At 36.8% G+C, this 22953-nt stretch overlaps 1 protein-coding gene across 1 annotated transcript in view; it reads right to left on the reverse strand.

Moving 5' to 3' along the window:
* Nucleotides 1-5887: 5887 nt before the first annotated feature.
* LOC131429466 (homeobox protein goosecoid-like) overlaps nt 5888-22953 on the reverse strand; it is a 33330-nt gene continuing 16264 nt past the window's right edge. Inside the window, exons 2-4 of the mRNA XM_058593606.1 lie at nt 18823-20121; nt 6452-6627; nt 5888-6398 (exon numbers count right to left, since the gene is read on the reverse strand). Of these exons, the coding sequence (XP_058449589.1) occupies nt 6105-6398; nt 6452-6627; nt 18823-19843 (1491 nt within the window). The 5' untranslated portion in view covers nt 19844-20121 and the 3' untranslated portion in view covers nt 5888-6104. The remainder of the gene's footprint in view (nt 6399-6451; nt 6628-18822; nt 20122-22953) is intronic.

The following is a 22953-nucleotide window of genomic DNA, read 5'->3' on the forward strand; positions in this document are numbered from 1 at the left end:
GCTAGTTTTATTAAGATAATTAGACGATATCAATTGTTGTTAGGTAGCTTTGTAGTTTAAATAATGGTAATCTAAGATTTCGTTATGTATCATGTGGACAAATGTTATCTGTTGATACAAAAGATGGGAATGTTTTATGTCTGCTGGAGAAGGAGAATGAAAATCTCAGCTCCAGCGGGCTTTTCCCTTGCCCCTAAATAAACAAATAAACAAATAAACAGATGGATGGAAAAGAGATGACCATGATAAATACTTTTAATTTTTAAAAATTTAACAGCAAATCCTTAGGGATTATCGAAAGTAATAAATTGGTTTTAAACGGTTGTCCATAACCTGCTTCACCGCTAATGATATGACTTAGTCGTGTTTGATGAATGTTCGTAGCATGATAATGACAGGATCAATTTTCGATTAACGAATTAGCGATAAAATGAAAAATTCTTGGACATTCGAAAGTTCAAATTACCCTTTTATTGAATATTGATTCGATTAACTTTGACATGAACGCTGGATTCGTTCAAGAATGGTATCAAAAGACTTCTCATTCGTCGACCCACCACATCGTTTTGCTTAGTATTCAGTCCTGAGAATCAATATTCTGTTCTAGCGGATTGAACATGAGGAGTGATTATATCAGTATTCTTCTTATCGTTAAAGCCAATGTACAAAACAGCAGATCTCACAACTAATGGTTCTTACATGCCACGATTTCTCCTTCAGATATGATGTTCATGATTCGCATAAGGTAATTCGTCAAATAATTAAAAGTTCGGAAAATGAAATGATTTGGCTTAAGCAGCTTACAAATCTGTATGAAATGTTCAAAACGACGAATGAAACAATGAGAGATTCTCTTTGTTTACTTTCTCTTTGGATTATTACGGTACTCTTAGTAATCCTTCACTCAAATTATTTACCGATAATAATAACTAAAGCTATCATCTTTGAATCTGCACTGAATAAATTACCGTCAAAAAGCAGGAATGTTTCGCAATAATCGAAAGAGAAAATAAACAAAGAGAATCTCTCATTTTTACATTCGTCGTTTTAAACATTTCATACATAAATGTATATGTGCATCCTAAGCAGACCGTTTTGAAGTAAACCACTCTTGAAAACTTACCCGAATCGGCTGAACAAACTTCAGCATGCTAAATGCCAGGAAAATATTTTCATCTGAACTCATTATTTCAACAGCAGAATCCTATCATTGATACGTAAAAAAAATCGTTACATTATTTGATTTGTTCAACTCACGCCCACGATGGCCAACATTATTCATTTAACTACATCTACTATACCTAAAACAGTCATGTGCATTCCACCGTAAGATCATTTGGCAAGTAATCATTTTGATACCCTATTAGGGCATATTCAGGAGTGTTCTAGTTCTAGATGCATAATTTATGTCAGTTTTAAAATTTAAATCTAGAAATTATAACAAAATAAACTGGCAGCCCCAGCAGCGTTTCATCTGTGTTTCAAATATAGAAAAAATAGAACGGCAATGTATACCAGTTTTAAATTTGACAGTAGAACTGGTCGAATAAATAAAACTAAAACGGATTGCTGGGGATACGTTTGTTTCAGTTTCATTTACATTATAGACCACCCATATGAATCTTGCAGCTGCTGAATTTGCTCTTAGGCACGTGTTTCCAAATGACGAATCAATCATGCATGTAAAATCTCCACACAAAACTATTCGTTGTGCGCCAAAAAATTTATTCGACGATCTAGTATTCTTTCCTTCGACGGTCAAGCACTTATGCAACTCGATGCGCGTCATCGATCGTAAATCTAGCAATCATTGGCGACTTTTTCAGTGGAAAATTCCATTGTCCATACAAAATAACTTTATTGGCTTTTCCCACTTTTCCGGTAAGTTTTCCTAATTTTTTTGATGTACACTCAAGCAATTTGAGTAGTGAATATCATAAGGCAAATCTTATGATGCATCAAAAATCACCTAAATCATAATTTCATAAGATAAATATGAAAAATATACCTCTGCAACATACATCTCATCTATCACTATTATAGTTTTCATACGAACAACTTATGAACTTCACAATATATGAGAGATGTTATGTTTGTCATAGAAATTTCGCACAATGTTCCTAAAAATTGCGTATGAATTTCATAAGGCGTTTTATTGGAATTCCTATTTTCGGGATTTCATAAGGCGGTCTTATGTCTTGCTTAGGATATTCTTGTGGCTAAAAATCATACGAAATCACTATGAAATTCCATATATTTTTTGCTTGAGTGTACGAACCCGGTGGGGGTAAAAACTGATAAAACAAAAAAAAATCATCTCAATCCGTCCATCCGTTCTTACGTGATGCGATTACAAAGAATGATCTATGCATTTTTATATATATATAGATTTGAAATCGATCCAGTTTACAGTCATATGTCAATAAACTACCGGATTTCGAAAATCTTATAACAATATTAAGAAACATTCTCTTTTGTTTTACTGACATGATCTGTTAACTTTACAGTGTCATTGCTTTTACCCAATTCTCGGTTGATTTTTCATTAGGGCGTATAAGCAAGTGACAGTTTCTCTTTAATCACTCTCTCTTTCGATTATTGATGTGATTAAAAAGATTTTCTTTGACATCACTATTCTGTTTGAAAGTGGAAAGTTTCGGGTATCATTTCATGCAAAGAGTTGAGTGATAAACGTGGAAACCGCTTGGTAATTAATAGAAGAGAAAGTAAACAAAGAGAAACTGTCACTTGCTTATACGCCCTAATGAAAAATCAACCGAGAATTCAGTAAAAAAAATTCTCAATTTTTAGTCAATTATTAATAATAATAATAATAATAATAAACAATTTCTGTAAACATTACTGACTGAGATTCATATCTGTCAAATTTATTTATTTTTGTGAGTTAAAAAGGCAAATGGCAAGGATAAGGTGCCCAAGCAAGTGCTACCGTAGCCAACATCTGGGGCATTTGGCGGGCAATCAGAGCATTTTAAATCGAGTAAAGCCTAATTTTCTTATCGTAGTGATGATATTCTGATCGATAATTTGTGGGGAAGTGCGGTAAAGGGTACAGAATAAACAAGTAGTGTGTACTATCCAATTTTTTGTTAGCCATTTATCTTCATTGTTTTGATTTGTGCAGAATGATGCTGGTCACAGTTACATGACGTCTTAGTAGGAGGCTGGGAAAAACCAAAGACATCATATTAACAAGATATCCAGCTCTTACATTTCCCGAACAAATCATTTGCAACATCCTTTTTGCGAGCCTGGCGCTCTCAGACGAGTCCCCATTGAATCTCGTACTTAGAAGTAGGGGAGAGAAATGTCAAATTAGTGCGCGCCAAAATAGCAGCACTGCGTACCCGTACAATTGACATGATATGATGAATGTGATGCCGTGCGGTGGCGTTGCTGAACTGAAGATTGATTTCGCTCCAAGCTGACAGGGTCTGGAAAAACCTAATCTTGCATTGAGAAAATTGTTCAAGCAACACTAAATTCGTTTAATTTTCTGATGATAAGCAAATTTTTCAGTATATATTTTTTAATGTTGCCTAAAGTTAATATTTCAACTCTTTATCAAAATGACGGGTGATCGCATACTTTTCGCTTCCGTCAACGATGATTAATGATATGAATTGTAATCATAATAATAGCAAAAATCATTTTTGAATAGCAAGTATTTAATCCAGTAATCATGATTAAATTACAGGGTCCGGCACTCGAAGTGTAACCAACTTCAGACCTTCGAGCCTGGCGTCAAGGTAAATGCGACATATTATCGGGAAAGTATTCTGGAGGTTGCTTTGAAGCCGTGGGCAGACAAACATTTCGGTGGCAGACCATGGACGTTTCAGCAGGACTCGGCACCGTCTCACAAAGCTCGAGTGAACCAAGAATGGCTGAAAAACAACGTTCCGAACTTCATCACGTCCACGCAATGGCTCTCGAATTCACCAGATGCGAATCCAATGGATTATTCTCTTTGGGCCATTTTGGAGAGCAAAGTCCGAACTAAAAGATACACCAGTCTCGAGGCGCTGACAAAGTTATTGTCCGCGAGTGGGCCAAAATACACCTGCAAGTCACATTCGGGCAGCTTGCGATTCGTTTTTTGACCGTCTCAAGGCCATAGTCAAGGCAAAAGGTGGTCATATCGAGGAAAAGTGAATTGATTCTGAATTTTGTATTATTTTTACACATTTTGTACTTTGAATTAAGTAAAAGTAATTTTCCAAACTGAATTTATGGCCTTTTTAATTCGTTACACTTCGAGTGCCGGACCCTGTAACTTGTTGGTCACCATTTCACGGGTTTAAGTAAAATTTACTGAAAAACAGTGAAAATCACGATGTTTATTTATTTTCGGATTATTCGTAAATTTCATCGAACATTTGTATAATTATAACAGGAAGATGTTCAGGACAACTCTATCGATCTTTCAGAAAATAAAATCTACTGAAATGTTTTCTTAATGTTCAGCTGTTTGAAAATAAGTAAAATTTTGCCGACATCCGAAAATAAGATTTGGTGTGTTGACCCTTTTACTCGAGTCTAAGTTTGTAAAAATCGATCCAGATGTTGCTGAGAAAAAGAATGGAATTCCGTTTTTGAGTATTCGACAACTATTTCCAGTACTTCCGGAACCGGCATAGCGGAAATCGGTTCGTTTGGCCTATAAATAAATAAACATATAAACCTATGAATTGAAACAGTTTTGAACCAAATTCATAAGAATGTTTACGTTATTTTTTGCATTATCGCTCTATATGACAGATTGCAATTTCATACACACTACCCTGTGTTGCTGGAACCGGCAGCCAGATCTGGATAAAATTCTGCATCAACTCATAAAAAATAGTACCTCAATTTGAATCTGAGTTTGCGAAGATCGATCTGGCTGTTTCTGAGAAAATAAAGTGATTGCCGGTTTGCAGCATATGAGCACTTTCTCGGTACTTCCGGAACCAAGAACGATGATCCGGTATACCCAAAATCAACGTATTTGGTCATCAATTAACCTGCCTACTTAAAGAATTGTACGGTCTTTTGAATGTATTTTGTATGATTTCTCCGGGTCATGAATAAAAACACGTTTCTGAAAAAGAAATTTTTATACTTATCAGTAATTCCGGAACCGGAGGTTGAATCCGGATGATTCAGTAGGAAATTCGGATATGGAATTGTAAGACCTTTAATTTGAAAATAGGATGAGTGGTCTGTCAGAACATCGAGTGCACATGTTCATTTTGCACAATTTACTCCGTTATTCCGGAACCGGAAGTCGGATCCAGATGAAATTCAATAGGAACTTACTCTCGAACCGGAAGGTCGATCCTGGTAAAATTCAATAGGAATCTATGGGATCAAGAGACCTTTCGTTTGAATCTAAGTTTGGGAAAATCAGTAAAGCCATCTCCGATAAAATCGAGTCAACTTTTTGTTGCATACACACATAGACATTTTGTATACTAGACGTACTAAGTCGAATGGTATATGACACTCGGCTGTCCAGACCTCGATTCAAACGTCGGTTTTCACAATGCTAACATAGCCTTTCTATATGAGAGTGGTAAAAATATATATGAATGGAATAACGAAAACGAATCTGTCGAGATGTGTTTCCCAGTAGTGAGACTAAAACCTAAAAATCACCTCCAATCAGTGGAACTACTTTGCAAATGAGCTTCCCTTAAAATGGAATGGAACCACATTTCACAAGAACACTACTTGTTCAAACTTGTAACTAATTTGTTCATCCGTTAGTCCTCATTACTCGCTTCGCTGCATCAGAACTCGATTACTTATGTGTGCTTCCTGGATTAGTAGAGCTGCTGCAGATATTATTTCTTTCGAAAAATAAAACTAGCTAGCAGTTTTCAACATTTTATACACATATTCTCTACCGTTTACATAAAAGTGATTATCGTGTTGGATCGTAAGTATTCAAATAAGATATAATTCTACAATTTCAATCACCCCAGTGATTACAAACAAATGTTTCAACATAAATCTCTATTCCCTGTATTTTATTACAATTTTAGGTTCGTTGCACGGTACTGCTGATCCTTGTGCAATCGTTTTTTTCCCTTCTCTGCTCAATCATCACTCTCACTGACGCTTCGTGCCTCTAACGAATCTGTACAGATAGTCAGTTCTGGTGATTCAGTGCCTCCGCCCACGTGCTCGAGTATCATGCGCCCACTGTTGATGATCTGCTGCGTCCCATCGGACGATGGAGACACACGATCACTAGTTGCGCTAGGTGCTGCTGACGGAGGAACAACGCCACTTGCGATCTGTCGTTGTCGTATCAGAGCCAAACGTTGCTGGGTGATTTCGAGATGATGTTTGCGCCATTTAATGCGACGGTTTTGGAACCAAACTTTAACCTAAAATGAAACGGTTAGTTTTTGTGAGAGGAAACTTCGAAACCGGTCTCTACCTGTGCTTCAGTAAGTTGAAGAGTATGCGCCAGGTACAACCGCTCGGGACCAACCATGTACTGTTGCCGTTCAAACTCGGCTTCGAGTCGTTCCAATTGTTCCGGTGTGAAGATCGTACGGACACGTTTGCTTTTGAGCGCTGACGAAGCGGCGATGGAGGATTTCTTTCCCAGATCTGTAATGGAATGAGTTTTTAATTAATTTTAACAAGAATGGATAGCTAAGTTGTGTGTCGGTTTTTATTGAACTAAATCACTGTGCGCTAGGGCGCCACTTAGCTGATGGAGTCTGGAGATAGAATCTTGAAACGGGATGAAACATGATTTTATCATGGAGTTAAATTATTCCCAATATTTGATTTAACTTTTTCAAATTTAATGGCGTAACGACAGTTCTCATAAATTAGACCGAATACTGCTAGTTGTCCGGTATTAGCAAAAACTATCAGTGCTAAATAAAAACCCTTCTTAATCCACCTAGTGGTGTGATAATGCCTTTCTCTTCTTTCATAACAGTCTCATGAAAATATGTTTCATACTTTTATTAAATAAATTTGGATACACTTAGTGGAATTTTCATATATCTTGAAAAAGTACATGAAATTTTCGAAATCGAAAAAAAATTTTTGATGCCAAAAGGCTTAGAATTGCATGAAACGTCGAGATTTAGTGTCATCTCGAAAAAAATTTTTGAAAATGTCGACTTTTTGGGACTTAGAAAAAATATGAAAATTTTTCTAAGTCCCAGAAAGTTGATTTTTTCAAAAAAAATTTTTTTTGAGATGACACTAAATTTCGATGTTTCATGCAGTTTTAAGAGTTTCGGCATCAAAAAAAATTTCGGTTTTGGAAATTTCATGTACTCCCCCCTATGGTGCTTTTTCAAGATCGAAAATTTTCAAACCTTTACCACCGGGCAGCACCCCTTACGCATGTCCGATTTAGATCAAATTTTGCATGAAGGCTTTTTTCGAGGTGCTTAAACTTTTGAGCACTAGAGCTTAACGAAAATAGAAGTGATCCTAAAATTTTGGCACCCATATATATAAGAGCGGTAAAAATCAATGTGTTTTGTCGGTTACAACGCTTTTTGTCGGTTACGTCACTTATACAATCATATCTCCGGAACCAAAAGTCACAGCCATTTGATCTTTGAACTTGATCAATGGCCCGACAGTAGCTTTCAAACGAGCCCAAGTTTGTTAAAATCGGTTCAGCCATCTCTGAGAAAATTGAGCGCGTTCAAATACAACGATTTTTGTCGGTTACGTCACTTATACAATCATATCTCCGGAACCAAAAGTCACAGCCATTTGATCTTCGAACTTGATCAATGGCCCGACAGTAGCTTTCAAACGAGTCCAAGTTTGTTAAAATCGGTTCAGCCATCTCTGAGAAAATTGAGCGCGTTCAAATATCTTCGAAAAGTGCACATACATACACACACACACACACACACATACACACACACACACACACACACACACACACACACACACACACACACACACACACACACACACACAGACATTTTCCGATCTCGACGAACTGAGTCGAATGGTATATAACACTATGGGTCTCCGAGGCTCCGTTCGAAAGTCGGTTTTTCCAGCAATTCTAATACCTTTCTATAGAGAAAGGCAAAACCCTTCTTAGTCCACTTAGTGGAATTTTCATATATCTTTAAAAATCACCATAGGGGGGAGTACATGAAATTTTCGAAATCGAAAAAAAATTTTTGATGCCAAAAGGCTTAGAATTGCATGAAACGTCGAGATTTAGTGTCATCTCTAAAAAATTTTTTTTTGAAAAAATCGACTTTTTGGGACTTAGAAAAAATATGAAAAATTCGATTTTGGAAATTTCATGTACTCCCCCCTATGGTGCTTTTTCAAGATCGAAAATTTTCAAACCTTTACCACCGGGCAGCACCCCTTAAGCATGTCCGATTTAGGTCAAATTTTGCATGAAGGCTTTTTTCGATGTGCTTAAACTTTTGAGCACTAGAAGTTTACGAAAATAGAGTTGATCCCAAAATTTTGGCACCCTTATATATATATAAGAGCGGTAAAAATCAACGTGTTTTGTCGGTTACGTCACTTATACCATCATATATCTGGAACCAAAAGTCACAACCATTTGATCTTCGAACCTGATCAACGGCCCGACAGTAGCTTTCAAACGAGCCCAAGTTTGTTAAAATCGGTTCAGCCATCTCTGAGAAAATTGAGCGCGTTCAAATAGCACGATTTTTGTCGGTTACGTCACTTATACAATCATATCTCCGGAACCAAAAGTCACAGCCATTTGATCTTTGAACTTGAGCAATGGCCCGACAGTAGCTTTCAAACGAGCCCAAGTTTGTTAAAATCGGTTCAGCCATCTCTGAGAAAATTGAGCGCGTTCAAATAGCACGATTTTTGTCGGTTACGTCACTTATACAATCATATCTCCGGAACCAAAAGTCACAGCCATTTGATCTTCGAACTTGATCAATGGCCCGACAGTAGCTTTCAAACGAGCCCAAGTTTGTTAAAATCGGTTGAGCCATCTCTGAGAAAATTGAGCGCGTTCAAATATCTTCGAAAAGTGCACATACATACACACACACACATACACACACACATACACACACACACACATACACACACACACACACACACAGACATTTTCCGATCTCGTCGAGCTGAGTCGAATGGTATATAACACTATGGGTCTCCGAGGCTCCGTTCGAAAGTCGGTTTTTCCAGCAATTCTAATACCTTTCTATAGAGAAAAGCAAAAAGGTTTTGGCTTTCTTGCTACATATAGACGGTTGACGGGGAACATATTTATCTATGTTGGGATAATTTCATTCAAATAAAGAATGGTGTTTTTGTAATTTGTCTTAAAATTTTTAAATGAATTTTTTTAGTGTAGGGTTCGTAAAGTTTTTTTTTCAGTATTTTCATTCGAAAGTTTGACTTATTTGGTGAACATTACTTTCACAACAATTTTTTGTAGGATTTATCATCTTTGGACTACATTTTTTTCGCAAAAGTTGATAAACAGAAAGTATAGCCAGTATACTTGACTTTAATACCTTCAACAGGTTTTTTTTTGTTTTCATACAAGAATATAGGTCGTCCGGCGAACGACTGCAACTAGGTTAAAGCCGGGTATGAATAAACGATATAAATTAAATTAAAAACCAAAACAGTCGTCAAAAGGTGAGATAACTAAGTGCTCACAAGTTCCTATCTCATGCCTCCCCGTGTGTCTATGATAACATTTGGTCAATAGAACGGCGTCGATTGGGTGCTATCGCCGTCTGCGTTAGTAGCAGAATGAGAGGGTGCGAATTGGTTTGTATGTAATAAGTCATATGAAACTCGAAAATTATTGAAAATTCTTCAATAAGTATTTCGCCTTGACGTCCTACTGCTAAAGTGCATTTAAACCCTTAATGTGACTTTAAATTGTCAACTCGTTTTCATGGAAATCATCTGCAGCATTCCTTGCAATTAATTTATTAGCATTTTGCGTATCTTCCGTATATAATTTGACACACAAAGCAAAATACATCTTATAATTGAGAATAACTTTTGTCGTGGATACGACTTACTTTACTATGGGGTGCCTTTTCAAAATTAGCCATATGGAAGAATGGGCAAAACTTAATCGTGAAAATCGACTTGTATTAATTGTTAGCAACATAATTCTCTCACTATTTCATAAAAAATATGATCAGGAATTTAGGATAATATTTTGAACAGTGTGAGATAACCATAAAAAACTCAAAAATTAAATTTTCGCAAAATTTTAAAACAACGCGGAAAACTCTTTACTTTCGCTTGGGTTTTTCGCGCAAGGATGACGATTTTGAGGTAGTTAGGTACATATCTTCAACTGAACGTTATAAAAGGGGAACCGTGGTCGAAAATTGATCATTTCTTCTTCAGCGTTGGATGGAAGCAGATGTCGGGGCGAGAAAACGCATTCAAGTAGCGGCATCGGAGAGCGCACCTCATGCGTGGTTAAAATCCTCAGAACGCTCAGGTCGTAGTTCTCATTTGCCTTCCGGTCGTCAAGGCGAGAAGATGGATTAAGCGCTATTCACACTAGGCCGTGACGTATCCGGAACGGGACTGGACCGGAACCCGTCCGGGTTACGCTTCAAATTTGTTTAATGCAGCTCCATGTGAATATTCTCACTAGACCGTGTCGTACCCGTGTAAGTATCGACACACGTCCGAAGCACGGTCAAAGCATGCGTTGACTCAAAGTTACTATTGGCAGGGACTGGAATTGTCACATGCTTTCATCCAAGGCTCCAAGATACAGCGGGAAATTCCACAAAAATCGTTAGCAATCTTCTTTCACATATCTTCTGTTGGTTTCGGCGTTGCATCGTCGATTATTTTTTTCGTAATTAAACGACATATCTCGTGAACAATCTGGTAGACAGCCCTAAGTCTGTAACTAAATGCTATGGTTTTTTGTGTGTCTCTTAGATCTCGTCATTCACAAGCTGCTTATAAAAGGTGATTTTTTTGAGGTTAGGATTTTCATGCATTAGTATTTGCTCAGATTTTTTGAGGTTATGATTTTCATGCATTATTATTTGCTCAGTATGCTTTGACATTTCATCATGAATAGACTTACTAACGAGCAACGCTTGCAAATCATTGAATTTTATTACCAAAATCAGTTGGCAGAAAATCCGCTTTTTTATCGACAAATTTTGTTCAGCGATGAGGCTCATTTCTGGTTGAATGGCTACGTAAATAAGCAAAATTGCCGCATTTGGAGTGAAGAGCAACCAGAAGCCGTTCAAGAACTGCCCATGCATCCCGAAAAATGCACTGTTTGGTGTGGTTTGTACGCTGGTGGAATCATTGGACCGTATTTTTTCAAAGATGCTGTTGGACGCAACGTTACAGTGAATGGCGATCGCTATCGTTCGATGCTAACAAACTTTTTGTTGCCAAAAATGGAAGAACTGAACTTGGTTGACATGTGGTTTCAACAAGATGGCGCTACATGCCACACAGCTCGCGATTCTATGGCCATTTTGAGGGAAAACTTCGGAGAACAATTCATCTCAAGAAATGGACCGGTAAGTTGGCCACCAAGATCATGCGATTTGACGCCTTTAGACTATTTTTTGTGGGGCTACGTCAAGTCTAAAGTCTACAGAAATAAGCCAGTAACTATTCCAGCTTTGGAAGACAACATTTCCGAAGAAATTCGGGCTATTCCGGCCGAAATGCTCGAAAAAGTTGCCCAAAATTGGACTTTTCGAATGGACCACCTAAGACGCAGCCGCGGTCAACATTTAAATGAAATTATCTTCAAAAAGTAAATGTCATGTACCAATCTAACGTTTAAAATAAAGAACCGATGAGATTTTGCAAATTTTATGCGTTTTATTGTTTAAAAAAGTTCTCAAGCTCTTAAAAAATTACCCTGTATAAGATGATGAATTCACCCTCTACTGCTCTTCTTCGCCAAAGTTCGTGCATTCAAATCTTCTTTCTTTTTTTGTTTGTTTTTAAACTGCTGATTATCTTCGTCATTCTGAGTTCATGATCCTAACGGTAGCGACACGGAAAGTGCACGGTATGATGAGAATATTTTACAAATAAATCCCGGTCCCGTTCCGGATACTACGTCACGGCCTAGTGTGGATAGCGCTTTAAACCAGTTTCGCATCATTTGGCACTGCGAGCGGATGTGATGCGGTTTGTACGCAAAGCTAGTTTCAACTCAAACAAGAGCGATTGCATCATACAACAGAGCTTCTGGTCGTTTGTATTGGAGAGAAAGAAAACGAAAAATGGACAACATTATATAAAATCAGCCGTTCTAATGGCTCTAAATGTTACCTAAAGAACTATAAAGATTGCTTCTTTGTAAATCGAAAATTCAAATTAGCAGTGTAGTGCAAAACTCAGATAATTTGATTAGTTATTTTTCAATTTTTACAGTGATTTATTCGCAACAGTGTTTAAAATCATTTATATCCGATCAGTGTTTAATATCTTAGAGAATTATACAATTTGGCGCTTGTGGGATGCCAGAAATCAATCCCGTACAACATTTTGATACCTTCTTTTACTGAAATATTGAAATCCGCAATGGAATAATACACATCAAAATTTTCTAAGGTGCCATTTAGAACCATAATTCTATACCCAAAGAATTATGCGAAATTTTACTTCACTTTACTGTAGACGACCCATTTTTCAACCAGTTTTTTTATTTTTTTATTCAATAGTAACATATTTGAAGGCACACTGCTTAAGCTCTTAGATGCCAAGGGCATTTTCTTATTTTAAATTAAAACTAACTTAAAACTAGGGTATTATCATTAGGGTAGTGGCGAATTCCGGTCGCAATGGTCGATTCTGCAGATTCAGTCTGCAGCTGGCGATCGGCAATGGTCGGTGGATTAAATATGGCATTAGTTTCTTCCAGATGACGATTATACGTTTCAATGGGTCCGCGGGAATTTTCAACCAGTTGTAGTTTGAGTTAAACTTTCTGCTGATTTGCTATATAAAATGCATAGCACAGACTCAAAAGCCATTCATTTCGAATTTGGCTGTCGTTGTCATCGTGTTAATTATGGTGCGATCGAGGAATCTCCAAGCAAAACACAAAGCTTGTTACCGCAAGCGGAAAAAGCAGGATACTCCAACAGAACACATATCAGTATCGCACCCACGGACAACAGGTCAGCCTGGAAATAGATGACGGAAGTCAGCGGTATCCAGCGAAATTTGAACTCAACTCGTCAACTGCTTCATCTCGAACGCCTTCATAAAAGGTTCTTTTCAGAAGCACCACGATAAAAATAGAAAAATATACTGGTTATTTCGTAATATTTGGAAGACCGAAATCAGCATTTTGGCGAAAACATTAGTTGATTTCCTGATTTTAGTTAGTTATTTTTTGAGACAACTAAAAAAATCTTACTTTTGCTAATTTAGATTTTTTAATTCTCTTTCCCTTAATAATAATAATAATAATAATAAAATATTTGTTGAAATGGCTATTTTTTAGTTGAATTCACCAATTCAACGTGCTGTCATTTCTGGACCAAGGCACACTTATTTCCATTCAACTAATTTTTTAGTTGAACGACAAAAATTGGTTCAATTTATCTATGATCTTATTTGTGTTATGATACAACAGAGTTTACTATTTAAATGAACCATATTAAATTTATTTTTTATAAATAAGAGCAATTTGTTCCGCGTGAATAAACAGTATTTTTTCTCTCGCGGATAAAGTTTGTGCGTGTTTCGAAAGTAAAATTTGATAAACTTCTTTCATTCCATAGAGGGTTTTAAACAATCCAAGCGTATGTATTGGTAATTTATAATATTCTTGAGAATGGCATAACATTGAATAACATATTTTTTTGAAAAATAATTATTTGATACAGATATCTTGACCGGACTGATGAAGAACCAAAACATTGGATACTAATCAAAATGCCCGGGCTTCAATGTGAATAATGTTTAAGAATTTGAATACGAACATAAATCGAAATAAAGTAGCGTAAAAAACACCTTGCAAATTTAGTAAAAAAAAATAATTTTATTCTTAAAACCAAACACAAAATATGTGATTATAACAAACAAAAGCGTTAGTAGAAATAGTTAAATTTAAATTCATTTAATTCAATTTGTAAATTTAAAGCGCTAAAAATAGTTTACTTGAACTTGACTTCGTTCATTTAAAACTAATTTTTCTAATTGAATTTACTGTGAAATTGTTTGACAAGAAATTGACAGGAACACACAAGTAGAATATTTGTTATTTCTATCAAAATATTGATTGAAACAAACTATTCCACTGAGAAAAATTAATCATCATGTTTTGTAGTTTCAAGTAGCAATATTTGCAATATCAACCCAGATTTTCTTTTGTCACTATTTCAATAAAAAAATTCGTTGTATAAAACCCAAATTTAGTTATTTTTACAATATTTTTCTCTGCGTGCAGTACACCGGACGGCGTCGCCGAAAGGTTGGAAGATACAAAAAACATCATTTGACATATACAATATTACGCACAATCGCTTTAAATGCGTACAAATTCTGAATAAATACACTTTCCACTAAGAGTTCAAGTCATTTTTACATATCGGTTTAGAGATTTATATATGGATATATCGTAACACATGCGAAAAACATCAGAACAATTTGCAAGCAGTTTCAACAAGACTGTCATTTTTAGTTTTTAGTGGACTGTTTTGCTTTCACACTTCTCATGAGTTTTTGGCTAATAAACTTGTTAATAAACCCAATTTAATTTTTGTTTTCTTTTCAGCAATGATGGTGATAGATAAATAGAAACAAATTTTCTGATTTTGATAACAAAATTAGTTTTCAATGAGAATTACGTGCTGGACTGAAATATTGCTGGTTTGTGTCCAGGATATTCGCCAACTAAACACATTATCTAAAAATAAGTTTTTTTCAGCAAAGTAAATTCTCAATTTTAACTAGTTTCATAGTTATTTTGGAAGTTTTGTTGTTAAAATTTACTAATTCAAAAACAGTAATACGAATTAGGCGCAGAGTTAATTTCGGTCGTTCCGTGAGTGACAGCTTTCCAAACAGGCCAAAACTTGACAAGATTATTGTAAAGAATAATGTAGTGATGGGCAAAACCGTTCATTTTGATTGAATCGTTCAGAACTAGACAGTTCAATAAAAAAAAACTAGTTCTTTCGTTCGTGCTTTGTATGTTTCTACAAAGACTACACGAGAGCTTAAGCTTAGCGAGCAAAAGAAAAAACAAAGAAAAAGGTCGGTTTCGTAATGCGCACTTTTATTAGAGAAATACCGTTCTTGAACAAAGAACTATTGATCACTCATTTGAACCATTCGCGAACGGATTGCCCATCTTTATGTCCCGTTTACACTTCTGCTGGCTGCCAGCGTGCTGGTGCCAGTGTACTGCCCTCTTTTAAAAAAAAAAGTTCAGCGGTGGTCCTTCGTTGGTCTAATACATTGGACCACAGTTGAACGATTTTTCCTAAGAGGGCAGTACACTGGCACAAGCATGCTGGCAGCCAGCAGAAGTGTGAACGGGACATTAGTCCAAACCTGTCGCAGCTCACTTCAATCGCACCGAACCCTGCCGCACCATACCGATTCGGTCACGCGATGCACTTTGCATACAACGCGCGTACACAAAAAATCAAATGTTTAAACACCCATTTTGAGCACATAAATTTTTTTGCTGGTCATGAAAACCAAAAATATATGCAGTATTTTAACATTCAAAAGAAATAAAATTCGCTTGAAGAAGGTACTTTAATTTTGATTTCTTTGGAAAATTTAAATAAAAAGTTTAGTAAAATTTAACATTTTTAAACAATTTTTTCTTCATTCTATGTCTTCTGGCGCTTCAGAAATTGTTACTCAAATTTGACAGCTCTATCAGTCGAACTCTAACCGTGATGGCCAAAACACTTCCGGTGAAACTCTCGACGACTCGATGTAAATTTTCGCTTGTAGTCCAGTGGAAAGAAAGTCAATTGGACTATAAACGACTGGCAATGTAGGCTAAGATGCTGGGCCATCAAATCGGCGTCATCTCAAGTGAGGTTACGCCAACCATAAGAAGAAGACCGTTCAGGAGTGTGCGCGTTCAAAGAACGGAACTCCGCCGTGTCGAAAACGGACATCGTGACGCACTTTGCGGACGCCGGATACGCCCGTTCCGGCAGCTACAACATCTTGGCACTGTTAGACAATAAGAGCATCGAGAGAAAGCCCAGTTCCGGACGGCCGAAGACCCTGAGAGACAAGAAGCTCCAAAGGAAGCTGAAGAGGAAGACCGAGGGAAAAGTGGCTTCAGTGCTTGGCCGGGAGGTCGGTGCAACAGTGAAAAAGTACCTGGTGAACATGTCAGGAAGCGGAAGTCGCGTCACACCATCTGAAAAAGTCAAGCGTTAGTGGTCTAAAACTCCACATCATTCTAATATTTCAGAAATGACTTAATTAACCGATTTCACAATCTTCATTCAAATGATTGTTTAGCAATTTTTGGCATTAAAAATGCCTTACTCTTCACTATATGGGGCCGGGTGTCAATTAAAAGTTTCAAAAATAGTCGCGTAACCTTTTTGTGTCATAATTTTGAACGTTAATAACTCGGTCATTTGTTGATGGATTGTTATAATTTAACAACCAATCGATTCGGAAACTTTTAACTTAAACATGTATGACGACGTCGTTTCAGTATTTCAATAGTATACTATTGAAAAATTGGTTGGAATCGACCTATGTTTTCGTCCACCAATCCCTGTTGTACAAAATGACGTCAACTTCTTGTTCGGCATAGGAGGCTTTGCGTCATGCATAAAAAACACCGTATCGTTATGCGTAGTATGAAGAGAAATCTATAAATATAGGCTTCACACTATTTCTTTGCCTAGTTGATGTTTGACTGTGAATGAAACAGGTAGCTTGTCCAGTGAGCTGATGATGGAAGACTCTCATGAAATATTCAATTCACCGGCCACTGCCGATCACCAGCTGAAGGCTGGATCTGGCAAAGTTAAGCACTGCGACACAAATATGACATTACTCAATGATACAACCCTAGTTTTAAGTTAGTCGTTAGTTAAAATTAGTAAAAGCCCTTGGCATCTTAGAGCTTAAGCAGTGTGCCTTAAACATTATATTCTTGAATAAAAAAAAAGTGGGCTGATGACTGGATTGTATATGCGTTCACTTGCTGGATTGTCGCTTTTGCATTATGTGTTGGTGAAATTTCCTGTTATCTGTGCAACACCGTGTTCGCTTGAGTATCTTATTTATCATCTGGCTATTAAAGAACCGAATCAGCGTGGTAATCGATTCTTTTGAAATATCCCATGTATTTAGCAAATTTTTGCCTTGCACTTTGCTTCCCGAGGCTGGGTGTCAAATTAAAACATGGAAAACTAATCGCGTAACATTTTTCTGTCATAATTTTGAACGCATATAACTCAGTCATTTGTTGATGGATTTATTTAATTCAACAACTAATCGATTCGGAAACATTTAACTTAAACTTATGAGATAACGTCATTTGAATATTTCAATTGCATACTATTGAAAAATTGGTTTGAATTGGGTATTTTATTTTGGTTCTTAGATTAGATTTTTCGGATCTAATTGCGGATTTGCAGCGCTTGTTCCCTGATGATTTGTTAATGGATTTTCCTAATTTAAATGATTCCAAAGCTTCAATATTGTAAGCTTAAAAATGTTTTAATTTGTCAACGGATCGGTTTGCATACTTGAATCTCCATTCCCATGCGAACAAAACGTGACAATGTGACTGAACAAGTTGTTGTCCCACCAGGAATTAAACGCTTCAAAAGATTCAAAATTAAATTCTGAAACTTATCTAAAAGCGGCCTCCTCGGTTTAGTAGTATAAATGAGTTCCACAGGCTCACATATACAGTACAATTAGATGCAATATCATATAGTATCAAAAATAAACTCAAGGTAAGTTTACCTGCGATTTTACATGTATCGTTTTAATAGGAACCCTCGTAGAATTTGGTTAACCGCCAGTTTCAGTTAAATTATTATTTGCCTCAAAACAATAAGCGTCTGATGGCTACAAGCGTTGTAACTATGACAATGTTTATTCATGTTTTAATAACATCAAGTTACAATATGAACAAAATTTCGGAATTTTGTTGCGTATCCATTCCGTATATTCCTAATACGCCAAAGCGAAAATCAATGTAAGTAACTGAATATTTTATGCGGACTGTTTCACATGTTTTCTTCCTCGTATTGTTGCCATATTATTTACGACACTTTCCGAAGATTATCGACGATTTTGAAGGATTAATAAAATAACACCATTACTGAGATTACTGGTACACCATTCTTTTGGATCGATTAATTGTTTATAAAATTAATAAGTCCATCCAGTTAACGACCATTATTAGGTTAAAACTGGGGGTAAATAAACGATATAAATCAAATCAAATTTGTACGTTTCTCGAAAATTATCATCATAAAATAAAATAGTTTCATTTGTTCAGGTTTAAATCTTTAGGTTGTTTGTATCTAAAATTGAGCTTTCAAGTAACTTTGAAGTGCAGTGAAGTTTAGTGTATCATCATCATAATTATCATTATTTTTGTATTTATTATGAAGACCCTAGGAACGTTTCATTTTTAATGTTATTGTGCTCGGTCGTGTCTTGAATACAACCCTCTAATTTCTTTTTTTTTTTTACGAACGATCTATCCTATTCACAAATTCTCATGATCTTCGCTTCATTGAAAATAGGTTGAGCAATTAAGAAGTGTAAAGCGAAAAAAAAATTGTCGAAACATTGAAAAAATGTATACCTTACCCTTAAATTTATCCCGGTTATGATTCTGCGCATGATGATGTGCCGCCATCGCCAAATGGTGATGATGATGATGATGGTGCGGGTGGTGATGATGGTTGTTGGAAAGAAGTGGCTGTTGTGGTGTCTGCTGATGGCCTCCAAGATGTGCCCCGGGATGTCCCGACAAGGCCTGGTGCGCATGCAGATGGTGTGAATGCTGGGCGGTATGATGCGACGGTAGGGATGAATGTAACGGACCACCATTACTGACAGCGCTGATACTGCTACCATTGGCGCCTGGAGGAGGATGCTGATGGTGGAATTGATGTGACGCGGCGAAGCCACCGGCAGTGCTGTGAATGTGGTGAAGTGTCTGAAGTGCCGCTAAGCTGCTGTTAACATTGCTTTGCGGCGATTGTGATATGTGATGATTGGCTTGATTCGGGCTGTTTTCGTACGGTGAGGGTAAGTCCGTTTCTCGGTTTACCCGCTGCTGAAAGGCAGACCCACTGTCACCGTGATTGTTTAGCGAAAGATTCATAACATCACTGAAGTGATGGCCATCGGAGTCGTGTTTCTTTTTCAACCCCAAGATGGCTGCTATGGTGAAAGATTTTCCAATTCCTTCGGCATCCAGTGAAGTGGTTCCGGGAGTGTGATTGTCATTTCGTACCATTTCCAGCACGTCTTCCTCGCACTCTTCGTCTTCATCGTCATCGATAATGTCTATATTGTTATTCTCGGCGTCACTAGACTGATTTGTATCGTTGTTCTCGATGTCCAAACTGCTCCCACCCACTGCTTCCGGGTGCTTATCGAAGTCATCATTTCCACCGACCGTGTTATTGTTGTTGAGCAGATTCAAATCATCATCAAGTTTTTGATGCGTGTGCTGGTGAAATTGCTGCTGATGCTGATCCAGGGCAGCGGCTGCAGCTGCAGCAGCTGCGGCTGCCGCTGCCGCAGTGGCATGCGAGTTGTGTAAGTTGAGAAAATGTGTCAAAGGATTCGAATGGTATTTCGTTGGCTGGTGGTGAATCATTGCTAATTTACTGCTTGTAACGCAACTTTCCAATAATGAAGACACTCATTGAGCCGGGCAGACTTAATTATGGAAAACTATTCCTTGTTTCCCCGCCAGTTTCGTCCGGTGGCTCTTCTCCCTCTCTCACTCTCTCTCTTGTTCTGATAAAGCAGTGAATTAGTCAATCGTCTCCTTGATGAGGGTCAGCCTCATCCGAGAATGTTGTATTCTAATGGGATGGAAAACTTTTTTTCCATTTTCCTCACTTTGTCCCGACGAAGCGAAGAAATTTTGCACTGAAACGAGAGATGAGAAGGGAATGTATTAAATTAGCTAAGCGAATTGTCACACAGAAAGCTCTTTCATCTTCCCCAAGCGAAGCAAATTAAGTTCATGCTAAATTGAGACGCATAGCTTTAATTGAATTGTATCAAGTAAAACAAGAAGCTTGCTCGCCGTCAACGGAACAATAGTTGGGAGTTTCGAGAAGACGCTATTGTACATTGTGATTAAAGGCGGAAATTTTGTTCTAGTTTCATTTTTTCTGTGTGCTCCATAAGGCGTCTCCATTAGCTTTCTTACGGGTAGATTGGGAGATTAAGAATATATCAGATTACTTGAAAGTTTACCAGACTGTAACCATGTGTACATGGATGGTGCCATTGTGGTATTTACTTGGAATACGATTTTACAGTGCTTCCATTAGTATGTAACCCAGTTCGGGTACGTTTAGAGGAGTTGTAAATTTGCTGAAATCAGTAAGTGTTCTCCATGCATTTTTAAAATCAAGATTACAGTCAGGAAATCAAGAATAGGGCCCTTTTGCTGTATGTTTTTGAGCCTCATAATACTGTGTAAATATTTTGTAGCTTGTAAGCACGATTTGAAGAGAGTTAAGACTTGGGCTTTGGAGACATCTGGTATCTCAATTACTAAACTGTACGCGGAAAAGTTAACAAATTCCCACAAAAAGGTCTCCTTTGAAAAAAATTTGTCACTTCACCGAATATTTTTTACAGGGTGTCAAACGAAAAATTTCGAATTCAAAAATGCAATAATAAAAAACGTGCTTAATCCACATAGAAGTGAGATGATATCTTTTTTCATCAATCCGCATGTGTTTTGCCTTTTTGGCATGAATATTTTTCGGTGTTTTAGTTCTCATGACATTATTTCAATGACCGTCGTTTCAAACGGCAGTTTGAAATTCCAATCACTCATTACCCTGTAATGTCGGAACTTCAAATCGGATCGAATTTGAATCTAAACGTGTGACAATCGATTGAACATTCCATGAAATATCAAAGTAAGTTCCACTTTAGAGTTTTTCGTCATTATTTGTTATACTTCCAGTGCCGGTTTTCAGGAACCAGCATAACCCAAAACGGTTTGTATGGCCATAAATTAATATGACGAATAAATTGCAATAGCTTTGAGTCCAACGTTGAAGCTTTTTAGTATTTTCTTCTTCTATATCGGTTTGAATTTTAAAAACTCACCACCCTGTAATTACAGAATCGGATGAAATTAATCAATTTTGTATAGTACCATAAGTTTTCTAATTTGAACTTTTGTTTACGAAATTCGGTTTGGCCTTTTTTGAGAAAATGATTGAGCTTTGAAAAACGATTCGACACCGGTACCGGAGTTCGCAAATCGGTGTAGCCGGTCAGTTAATTTAACCTAAGGAGCTGTATAGTTTACATTTGAAACAAAATTTTTGAAAATCAGTGTAGACATATTTGAGCAATCGTAGTGCGAATTAAATTTGTGGGTACCTTCCGGATCGAAAATTGAATACCGGTTAAACTGAAATAAGTTTATTTGGTTATCGACTATTCATATGTGCAAACCTGAAAAATTTATGTGAAATGGACATTTTTTACTAATCACCCTGTATCTCCTAAACCGGAAGGCGAATCTTACTAAAAAGCAAGATGTTTCATATGATCTTAAGACTTTTCATTTAAATCTTAGATCGGTTTAGCCATCTACGAGAAAAATGAGTTGCATTATTTTAATTTCATTTCACATATCCTCCTGTAGTTCCGGAACCAGGTATCGGATCGAAATGAAATTCAGGAACCTTGGTTGGGAGTACACGACTTTCCATATGAATCTGAGTTTGTAGAAAACGATTGAGCCATCTTAGAGAAAATTGAGCTAAATTATTTGTCACACAAGCATTTGCTGATCTTGACGAACTGAATCGAATGGTATATGGATGTTCTGTACTTCCAGTATTTATTACTGTAACTAGTTTAAATCAATATAATTATGGTACTGTTTTCAACTCGAAAATGCTGCCATCTTTGCCAACTTCTGGTTTACATATGTCATATTCGAACGAATATGCTGCCAAAAACTAACCGTGCATGAAATTTTCGAAATCAAAAAAAAATTTGATGCCAAAAGTCTTAAAATTGCATGCAACGTCGAGATTTAGTGTCATCTGGAAAAAAATTTTTTTATCGACTTTCTGAGACTCAAAATTTGAAAGTCGATATTAAAAAAAATTTTTTTTTCGAAATAACACTAAATCTCGACGTTTCATGCAATTTTAAGACTTTTGGCATAAACGAAAATTTTCGATTTTAGAAGCTTTTTTTACTACTTACTTTACTTACTTTTTTTACTACGTACTTTTTCAAGATCGAAAATTTTGAAACCTTAACCGCCGAGCAGTCCGATTTAGCTCAAATTTTTGCATGGGGACTTTTTTCGAGGTGCTTAAACCGTTAAGCCCTAGAGCTTTACGAAATTAGAGGTGATCCCAAAATATTGGCACCTTTATATACATTAGTGCGGTACAAAACAACGTGTTTTGTCGGTTACGTCACTTATACCATTATAACTCTGGAACCAAAAGTCACAACCATTTGATCTTTTAACTTGATGAATAGCCCGATAGTAGCTTTCAAACGAGTTCAGCCGATCCAGCCATCTCTGAGAAAATTGAGGGGTAAAAATATCTTCGAAAAGTGCACACACACAAACACTTCCTATCTCGTTGAACTGAGTCGAATGGTATACAACACTATGGGTCTCCGAGGCTCCGTTCCAAAGTCGGTTTTTGCAGCAATTTTCATACCTTTCTATAGAGAAAGGCAAAACGGTTTGATAGATTT

This window comes from Malaya genurostris, chromosome 2 (assembly GCF_030247185.1).
Source record: "Malaya genurostris strain Urasoe2022 chromosome 2, Malgen_1.1, whole genome shotgun sequence".
Taxonomy (NCBI): Eukaryota; Metazoa; Arthropoda; class Insecta; order Diptera; family Culicidae; genus Malaya; species Malaya genurostris.